The sequence below is a fragment of the Pteropus medius genome, unplaced genomic scaffold (genome assembly GCF_902729225.1).
Source record: "Pteropus medius unplaced genomic scaffold, Ma_sr-lr_union100, whole genome shotgun sequence".
Lineage (NCBI taxonomy): Eukaryota > Metazoa > Chordata > Mammalia > Chiroptera > Pteropodidae > Pteropus > Pteropus medius.
The window spans coordinates 785,663-796,399 of NW_024341894.1; the positions used below are offsets into that span (position 1 = coordinate 785,663).

General features: G+C 42.9%; 1 protein-coding gene across 3 annotated transcripts in view; it reads left to right on the forward strand.

Annotated features, from left to right (window-relative positions):
- The window catches only part of GRIN3A (glutamate ionotropic receptor NMDA type subunit 3A), a 142,385-nt gene extending 136,606 nt beyond the window's left edge, over window positions 1-5,779 (forward strand). The window contains exons 9-10 of one of the 3 annotated variants that reach the window (XM_039855512.1): window positions 1,608-1,936; window positions 3,588-5,779. In XM_039855512.1, the coding sequence (XP_039711446.1) occupies window positions 1,608-1,936; window positions 3,588-3,616 (358 nt within the window). In that variant the 3' untranslated portion in view covers window positions 3,617-5,779. Of the gene's footprint in view, window positions 1-1,607 lie in introns of all 3 variants that reach the window. The other 2 variants (XM_039855527.1, XM_039855522.1) reach the window with 2 other exon arrangements.
- The last annotated feature ends 4,958 nt before the right edge of the window (window positions 5,780-10,737 follow it).

Here is a 10,737-nt window from a genome sequence, read left to right on the forward strand (position 1 = left end):
GCAGGGAGGGGGAAAGCGGCTAAGGGCTGGCTGGTCTATTATGGCCTCAGCAGGATCAACTGGGAAGACTAGAGACTCTGTCCCCATGGTCTGTTGTTATCCATCAGACTAGTCTGGCTTTGTTCACATCTCAGCAGCAGAGTTCTGAGCCACACAGTGGAAATGTCTGAGGCTTTGTAAAAGTTTAGGCTTGAAACTGTCACCTGCCACTTCTGCCACTTTCTGTTGGCCAAAACAAGTCATGGGACCAGACTAAATTCAAAGGAGAGGAAGAGCAGGCTTCCCCACCCCTCTTGAATCTCCCTTGATAAGGACAAGCTGCAAAGTCACATTACAGAGGGGCATGGATGAAAGGAAGAACAAAAGATTATGACCACTTTTGCAATCTACCACAGGGAAAAATGAAACAGAATCATCCTATAAAGTTCTTGTGTTTTTGTTCTCATCCATGTAACTGAATCAAGACTTTATTATCCCTCCTTTTCCCCCTCCCCCTGCAGGTTCTCCCTTTCTCTTCCCGGCAAGTAAAAATCCAGGAATAAAGTCTTGACGTAGTTATATGGATAGGAACAAAGGCACAAGGACTTAATAGAGTGTTTCTATTTTGTTTTGCCCTGTGGTAGATTGCAAAAGTAGTCATAATCCTTCTCATTCTCCTTCTCCTTCAACAAGACTAGAAGAAATCAGTAGCTATGCTGCTTAGGGCTCTAATCTGTTCTTGTAGCAAGAAGCTCTTCTCATTGCATCCAGCTGTCAGAGTGTATTTCAGAAACCAGATCCCCCTCTTCCTGTGCCTGGCCAGCAATAACTCTCTGGCTGTCTGTAGCCATCTCTCTGAGATAGTGGTATCTGGTTCAACGCAAGCCTGAAAGAGGATTGCGAATCTATTTCTATTTGGCTTTCATTATCCCGGCAAGAACTTGAGGCTTTCTTGGTTTGTTGTTGGTGGTGGTGGTGTTGGTGTTGTTGTTGTTGTTGTTGTTGTTGTTGTTGTTAAGCTTCAGAACTGAGCTGTCAGTCTCAACCCACATAAAGTCATCCCTGTAATGGAAAACTTTTTGCTGAAATCTGCAGCTTGTATGCTTTTATTCTTCTCAAACTCAAGTCGTAAACATCGGGTGGTCCTGCAGAAGTCAGGATGAGCCATCTTATAGTATCTGTCATCGGGCTCATGCTTAGAGTTTAACAGCTAAATAAACGGATTCTCACTTTTACTAAAGCACCAACTTTCTAGCCATAGAATGTTTCAAGGCAGTGCTGATTTCTTAGCCTCACCAGCAGGAAGAGAATAAAAAGGCATCTAACACTCTTCATAAAAGAATGTACCACACTTTAGTCTATCAGCCCTCCAGATGATACACCCATTCCAGTTTCAGGAGAGCATAAGATTTGATAAGACCTTGAACTTCAGTTGACAAGAATTGTATTGGCTCCTTTTTTCCCCATGATACTATCTAGCAGGCAGTGTGTCCATGGCTTTGTTAGTCATCTCTGAATGCGTACCCAGCTCTATATTATTCACACAGGAAATGGTTTAACAGTTTGGAAACAACACTTTGAGAGCTACAGAGCGGAGGGTCAATCTAAAGTGCCTCTTTGTTTCCTAGGTCCATTGTGGGACCCCGTCAGCTCGCCGTGTGGAATACTTCCAATCCGAGTCATGACAACCGACGAAAATACGTCTTCAGTGATGAGGGAGGACAAAACCAGCTGGGCATCGGGACCCACCAGGACATCCCTCTCCCTCCAAGGAGAAGAGAGCTCCCTGCCTCGCTGACCACCAACGGGAAAGCAGACTCCCTAAACGGAGCTCGGAACTCAGTAATGCAGGAGCTCTCGGAGCTCGAGAAGCAGATCCAGGTGATCCGGCAGGAGCTGCAGCTGGCTGTGAGCAGGAAAACGGAGCTGGAAGAGTATCAAAGGACAAACCGGACTTGTGAGTCCTAGGGTGACCGCGCTGCTCCCCTTTCTCAGTTCCTGGCCTTCCTCCGACACTTTGTGATGCGTTTTTGTAACTACTGACAAAGTTGTGGGGAACCTGAGGTCTAGGTCTTCTTAGAGGTCAAGTTCGCTCTCCCCAGCCTAAAAAGTATCAGCAGCTCTTCCCAAGCTCACTCTCCAGGCCTCCAGGGTAGCAGTCTTTCCAAGAAGAACCTTAGTCAAGAGTGAACTCCGTGCAAGGGATCTGTGAATAACCACACAACCCCAGTTCTTGTTAACCTTTTCACCAGGTGCCACAGTAATATTTCTGGTTTTAGCCCTTTCTCTGCACTATCAACAAGAGATATAAAAAAAAAAAAAAAATTGCTACTCGTACCTGGTTGTTGGTTTTCTTCTTAGTACAGAACAGGATTATCCAGAGTTGTGGCTTTTGATACAACCTGTCAATCTAGATATCTTCCTGGGTTCTGAATGGGCGACAGGGTCAGAGCTAGAGAAACTTAGAAACAGGGAGGTGGGTGCTTAAAACGTTAACTGACCTCATTAGTGTCACAGCAGGCCAAGGATCAATTGGATAGGGCGAGAGCCGTGTTTTTGAGAAGGTCCTGGTTCTCCAACACCGTCCTGAGCCACCTTTAGTAGGAACATGTTTTACATGATACTATGAAAGGGGACTGGGATGTGGTGAGTGGGAACAGAGAACAGACTGAAGAAGCATTAAAAATATATGCAGTGTTTTAGAACAAAAGCTCGGGGGCCAGAAAAGCAATTTAGCTAAAGAATGAATAGTACTATACTTCTAATCTAACTAAGCATCTCCACTCTAGTGTGTGCCTTTTGTAAAAGAGAGAGAAAGAGAGAAAAGCAAGCAAGGTTGTGGCCTTAAGATGAAACTGGAATACCCCTACGTATTGCCTGTACAGGATATGTGAGCTGGCACTGTGAGTTAACTGAAAATATTCTGCAAACCACGGACGAGGCCATTTTCAAATCGGCAGTCACCTGTCTCTTAGCTCTGAGAATCCCAAAGGGAATGTCAAGCTTGTGAATATCACGAGCTTCACCATTCAGGAACATGCTCCCTCCTGCACCCCACCCCCGTTTTTCATATCTGTATTTGTAATAACCAAGTCAGTCTCTCAGACTCATACCCACTCCCCTCTCAGGAGCTATGAACAGGTTTGGTCTCTCCAGTTCTCCCCCTGGACTCCATTAATGCCCCCAGGAGGTTGATATCAGTAACCCGGTTTCCCTCTGCCTAGTGTACAACTTTCCCAGTGTGCAACTGCTCAGACATGCAGAAAGGGAAGGGAATACGGCCACTATTGAACTTCAGTTCTCAGTGTCAGTGTAGATTGGAGTCATCCAGGAGCTCGTTAAAATGCCGATCGTCAGGACCCTTCCCCAGAGGGTGGGCTAGAGACCTCTTGTTAACGAACACCCCCAGGTGACTGACACATGGGGTCCAGTCACTGCTCTAGAACTGTGACTGCCCCAAGCATGGGGATGAATGAGCAGAGCCTTTGGGAGAGTTTTTAGACTTGGGCACACACCTGCTGATTCACCTTCGTACAGCCCCTCCCACCCCAGAGCACCATTTAGGACTAGACTTCCTTGTTCATCAGTTATTTGCTTTATCTTCGCAGTACTCTCTGCGGCACCCCAATCCATGTGAATGCCTACAATGAGTTTGCGGAGCTGTGCCATGCCCTGGAGCTCTGTCACAGCCACGGATCACTGGAAAGGCACAGCGGTACTTTGGGATGGAATTCCTGCATTTCCACCAAGAGCCACCCAGTCTCCTAGGGAAAGATGACACCCTAAGCTGTAATTAGATAAAACAAGCAATTAGTTAATTGTCTGAGAAAACCCAGGGGTGGACGTAGGCACCGAGATACTAAAGAGGGAGGTGGGAGGGTTCTAAAGTTAGACTTCATCAACCTCACAGGTGACACAGTTCCACAGTGAGGGAACAGGTGAGCCCTGGAAAGGGAAAGGACAGCTCTCCTATGAAATGCCCTATCCTCCCATGTTCTCACCCCAGGCCCACAAGTAGGTTGGCAGCTGCCTGTGGGAGATCATGCCCCTTAGCCATCCAGCAGCTAAGGATGCTGTGCAGACTCTGCCATCATGTTCTGTGCACCCCTGAACCTCTGCGCAGCCGGGAAGGCCAATGTACAGGCGTACCTCAACTCACATGACAGCCATGCTCCCGATGTTGTACATGGACGTTTTTATAACTCATTTCCTGACTGTACTTGAGAAGCTGGCTATTTAAAGGAACCCAGAGGTGAATTCTTTTGTAAAGAATCCTTTTGTAATGCAATTAATTATCCCTTAATGTATCTGTTTTGTAAGTTTGGATTTTTGTATATCGGGTTTACCTTAACTTAGGCTTCTCTACTGAGGCATTCCGAGCAGTGGTGGTAACAGGCCAGACTGCCCTGCCTCTTCACAAAGCAGATGACCAGTGCACAGCTCCTCACTTGGTCAAAACCGTAGCCAGGATATGGCAAGCAGCTGCAGGGACTGAAAGCAGACTTACTGTCGTCAGCACTGCTTGAAATGCCTCCACGTTCTGGATAAAGAAAAACAAAGCATAATTGCTTGTGGTGAAATGAAGCAGTCTTCATGTTAAGTAGTGATGGTTATTTTTATTGGTAGTGATTGAACAGTGTTTTGCAATTTGTGAAAAAGTATGTTGTGTTTTGTAAAAAGGTTTCATGAAATGGTGAGTCCTTTGAAAATCCTCCTTCTGTTCTACTCCACCTCTGTTCTCTCAATTCCCCTCACTCAAAAAATGCAAAGATCAGAAGTCCTCAGGTGGATGGTGGTACTTTGGTAAAGAAGAAAAACTTAAGGGATGCTACCATGCCTCCTTTTGTGGGCTCCTATTTCATGAAGTCAGGAAGGCCATTCTCTTCCAAGCTCTGGTGCTGGGAAACCTGGAATATGATGGCCTGATTATGTCACCCACCCCCAACCCTGTTTTCTTAGGGGTAATTCCTGGCACAGGAAGCACACAATAAAGTATGACCAGATAAGTTAGAACAGATAGATCAGTTCATGTAAATAATAATGGCTCCAATGTATGGATGCCTCAAGGTAGAGCAGCGAAGGGGATTCCTCCAACAATTAAAGACAAGTTGGAAGAATGACTGGGACCCAATCAGTAGAGGTCTTTAATGTGCCTGGAGGTGACTCTCCATTTTTCATGGATCTTGTTGCACAAGCCCTATACCGGAAGCAGCTCTGAGCCAACCAGAGATGTGTAAGTGGAGCAAGTGCCGAGTAGGGCAGAGCAGTGTCCTGGGGCAACAGGCTGCTCCGTGTTGGTGCTGGTGAGCGCTTCCTGGGTGTGGACAGAGAAGGAAGGGGAAAGAAACTGCTTTAGAGCCTCTCTTCCTCCCAACTCAGATTTTTGATAAGAAAACCAGAAAATCCAACCAGTCTTCAGAAGGAACTGCTTTCTAGTCATTGAAAACACTTCACTATCTTCACTGTTATCCCCTTCTTCACCCACCGACCCCATCCATCTAATCCAGGAGTCCCTCACTCTTTTGTTTAGTTTCTAATCGTTTTATGAGAATAATGTACTTAAAAGTATTTTCTTAAGGTTTGTAAAGAGTGTTTGTTTGCATCGTGTCTTCATTTTAACGTGTTTGCAATCGCTCCGCTCCAGGAAGAACTGAAATGCTGTCTTGTGAGCATGAAGTTAACAGGCTGTTTTGATCCAGCCACTTTTCTTGTACAACCACGCGGATGGACTAGATGTCCTCAGGTCTTTTCCATCTTCAGTTTCTATGACTGTGGAATAAATGTTCAGATAGAAACTTCACTTTCAGATGTACCACTGCCATTGTCTTTGGGGATTCAAATGTCGATGTGGTACCAGCCCCTTCCTAACAGGAAACTCACTGATGCGGTGATTTATGTTTATTTCCTTGCTATAGTCCAAAGTGGCACAAAATATACTGAGAAAACTCAGAACCCTGGCATCATGAAGTAGAACTGAAATGGCTTCATCTGAGAGAAACATTTAGGAAAAGACACAATATTAAGAGACCTCTGGAAAATCTCTGCCCTGACCACCCTCATTTAGTAATTCAACAAACAGCTTGTATTTAAGTGCCAAGTGCTGGAGACACGATGGTGAAGACGACGGGCATGGTCTCCAACCTCAGGGACCTTCTCACAATCTGTCCTTTTCATCACCTATAGACAGACATTACTCTAAAAGCTAGCATTTATTGAGCACTTATTTTATAAACCATGATCTCATTTAATCTTCATTAAAACCTCATGACATATATACTCTAGAGGCTAGACCTAGTCTAGAGTAGCTAAACTAGACCTCTAGTTTATAGATGGAAAAACTAAGAGTCAGGGAATTGTGTAAGCTGCCCAAGGTCACACAGCTCCTAATAGCAGTAGCAGAGATTCTTATGTAGGGAGTGCAATTCCAGAACCATACTATAATGTCAGGATTCTAATCAATATAACTTCCTCTTCTTCCTCTAACCTCTTTTAGTCTTCATGCCACGCCTCAGCCTGGCCCCCAGCTCTATAGAGAAGAAAGCTAATGTGGTAAACTGTACCTGCACTGGTCCACTGAACTCAACACTGTAGCCCCCGAGCCTCACAGAAAGTTTTTGGCATCTGTTAGCTTTCTAGTCCAACCAAGAACCGGTATAAACACAGCTGCAAATCACTCAGCAGCCCTGTAGCCTCAGGCATCTTGAAGTTCTCTGACAACTCAGTTTTAGCTGCGGGCAAACTTGCCGTCATAAATCTGCTAGCTGGATGCGCTCTTCATATACATTCTTTTGAAATATGCCCAAGTCAAATCTCATAAAAATATAAACCTACTATAACCTAAGTCAACAGCTGACATACCTAAGCATGTTTTGTATCATTCATTCGTTCATTTTTTTTTTTTAATGATTTTGAGCCAGGCATTGGACTGGCTGCTGGAGATAGAAAGATGAAAAAGCAGATTCTGATCCCACTGCCTCGCTGAGGAGACACAAACTGGCAAAACGATGTGATAAAGAAATGCACATCAAGTACTTTGGAAACAAAGAAAATACTTTTTGTGTGTGTGTGTGTGTGTGTGCGTGCGTGCGTGCGCGTGCGCGCATGCATGCATGCATGCATGTGTGGTGGAGAAATTGAGTGGAGGGTAACAAGCATCCCAGGTAAAATACCATATGCAAAATTTGAGTTGAGAAAATGTGGCAATAAGGCAACTTAGGAACATCAAATATTTCAATATGACAGAAACATAAAGCACAATGTGGGTGGCAAGCTATAAAGACTGGAAAAAGGAAAGCTAAATTGGATTTGTATCCTAAAGGCTATAGCATCCACTAATGGATTTTAAGTTGAAGAGGGAAATATTTAAAAGATCAGGATTCTCACCACTAGGTGGAACCGGCTGTCACTCACATGCATTTTGTTTGTAGGGCCGTGAGAAAGTGAAGTTAACTTTCTGATGTTTTGGAGTGACTTAACCATGACATCATTTAATCAGGACAGGTGGACTTAGAGACAGACATAGACAAACACACATGACCTAGATTCCAAAAAGAATGTCAGTCTTATTTTTTCCTAGAAATGGGAAGAAAATGTAGAAGAAAAATTGACCTCTCAATTTCTTTATTCACAATAAGTTAATAGTTTGAATATTTACCAGGTGCCAAGCACTGTGCTAAATGTTTCGCGTATATTGATTCATTTCATCCTCAATACAATCCTATAATATAGTTATTACTGCTTTATAGATTAAGAAACTGAAACAGAGAGCTAGTAAGTGGCAGGGCCATACTCACTCAAGTATAACTTCATAAGAAATATGTTTAGCACAGTGCCGAGAATCACAATAAGCACTCAATAAATGCATAAACGGAATAGGTGAGCAAGGAGAAATCTATGATCCTTTTGGTTCAACTCTACTCTAGAACAAAGTACTACAGGAACTCTCAATGAATAGGGAAACACGACGCAGTCCTAATCTAGGGCCTGGTAAAGAGATCCTTCTCACATTAGAACTATCACAGATAGATATACTAGGTTTATATAAGTCTTCAGAAAGACTTCAAAAAGACCTGTATTTTCATTTATTATCTCTCTGATGACAAGCACTTTACTGGTACAGGAATCCACTCAGGGTAGAACAGTAGAGGTCTAATTGCCACATTTAGATTCTGCTACTCAAGTGAGTGACCCTGGAGCATGTTTCCTCATCTCTAATATAAGGACATGGTTTGAGGTCCCTTTGAGGCCTCGTATCCTAGCTTTCGAATCATTCTACTGTGTAGATTTCAGGAACATGAAATCCTCAGACCATATCAGTTCATGTTAATGAAAATATGCTATGATTCCAATTTTGTCTACAATTTGCCTCAAATAAAAGTTAAACTTACAATAAGAGAAGCCCTAGCTATCGTGGGTTGCCTCTAACAGAGGTATTGGTTTTAGAATTCATAATAATTCCTTTTGTTATCACAAGAGAAATTTATAATGCAGTCATATATCGTAAAATAATCCAAATTTGAAGTTACTTTAATACCTGACGAAGTTTCCACTTAGGGGGTGAACAAAATAGGCCTGAATTCACAAACTGGTCCAAAAAAAGCAGACTTTTTAAGATTTTTTAGCAGAAGCATAGAGCTAAATTAACTTAATCATGCAAAACTTTACTGAGTACTGTGTGCCAGGCCTTCCGCTGGATATTAAGGATTAGATTAAGACATTGTCCTTTCAATGTCCTAATTATAGAAACTGTGAAATATGGCATACATAAGGCTTTGATTTCTAATATTAGGAAGGGACAAAACTTGGGCAGAAATCCCCAAATTTATAGTGGGACAATTACAGATCTAGGAAATTTTAGTTATTTCCATGCCAGGGTGAACCCAATCCGACATACACACAACCCACCAACTTTCTACTTACTCTCAGTAGCTGTCTTAAGTCAGGCAGGCGGACTTTTGCAGTAAGAACAAGTTGAAACTTTTCTGCAGATCCACTTAGGTACTTGAATCTATCAATTGATAGTCCGCAGGAAAAACCTTAATGACCAAAATTTAAAGGAATTCCACACCAGCAAAAAACCATGGAAATAGATGAGAGCAGCATGTAGCTTTAAGAACTGAGCCTCACCATCCCAGTAGGTCTAATAAAAGATGGGTGATCATTTTATTGTCCAGAATCTTTCCATGAATATGCCCATGATATCAAATCACAATCATCACGCAAGTGGCATGCACACAGTACCTGCCTTTGAAGAACAAAGATGCCTGTGGGGATCTGGACAGAGAATAAAGAAAAAACAAGGAATCCCAATGGAAATTCATGTAAGGATGCGATAACTAGCAAAAACCACTGAACACCTTTCAGAAAGATCCCTATAGTAGGTAAGAAAGTAAGAGCCAAGCCATGTAGTTAAGATGCATCCTGGGGTGCATCAGCCCTGATTTTGGTCCAAATCACTGAGACAATTTCCAAGATAACAACAAAAGAAAATTAAAAAAATGGAACTAGAGACCGCAACTAGAGCTGGGGGCGGGGGGCGGGGAAGACTTCTATAATCTTTGAAATCGGCATTTATAGGCATTAAAGAAATTCTCTTTTCAAAATTCCGTATGAATCTAGAGAAGTGATTCTTAACTTTTTTTCAGATTTTTGAAGTTTCAAAATTCCTGTAAGCATCTGAAAAAAAGCCGATTAACATACATACTACACAAAATTTGGTACACAATTTGTGGGTATTCCTGAAGCTCATTCATTGGCTTCTTCTCTAGTGAGAAGCCAGACTGTCCAAAGATCACCAGTTTTGGGTCTATATCTGAAAATGTTGTTAAGAGCTCTCCCTGTGTTGCCTGTGACTCAAGCTAGTTGGGACTAGGGCTCTCTGCTCTTCCCAGATAGAGGAACTTCCCCTAAAACCAGCTTCCCATGGGACTCGTCATTTTCCTTTACAACCTTCCACAGGCTCCACTGTCCCCTGCAGCTGGACAGCTAGCTTTCCTAGTCAAGAGTTATAAACAGTTACTATCCAAACCCAAACCATCTGCTACCCAAGTAGTCTATCTTCCCCTGAACCAACAAAGTTATGTCCAAGATTGTCCTATAAGAACAGAGCAGCAAAGGGATTACTGACTGAAAATGCATTGTGCCCAGAAGCAGGGCCTGACCCTATCATGGCTCTGTGTGTTGGGTAGGTGGGATGAGGCGATCGAGGGACTCATGTCCTCTTTGATGACACTGTAAGATTGCCCAGTTAAACTCGTTCCTTAACTCATACCCATGACTGTGAAATTCATCATAAATCCATCACAAAAGGACATGGAATTTGTCCATACCCATCTCCTAGGACGGGTGGTGATCAAGAAGGGATCCATTTTGCACAACCCCTTACCAGATACGTAAGACCTCTGGTTTGCTTGCTATAATAAAATTTGTAATTCGAGAACTCTCAACCTAAAGTGCCAGGCAGCCTTATACTCCCTGGCAAACAAATCACAATCTCTTACCCCCTAGTGGACTATGGAAGAGAACTGAGAAGAGTCAAATAAACCATCATCTTTTAGGTATAATCTCTCCCCAAAACACACTCAATAAATAACTGGGAGAAAAGTACTTCGATCAATCAGAGAAATAAATAATTTAAAAACAGTCAGCCTCTTAATCTGATTATTTCTGTTCAAGAGAATTCAGTTCTAGAACAGCAGGTGTAAAATCAACCAAAAATGACAAATAACAGAAGTTTCAAAGAAAAACACAAAGCACAAA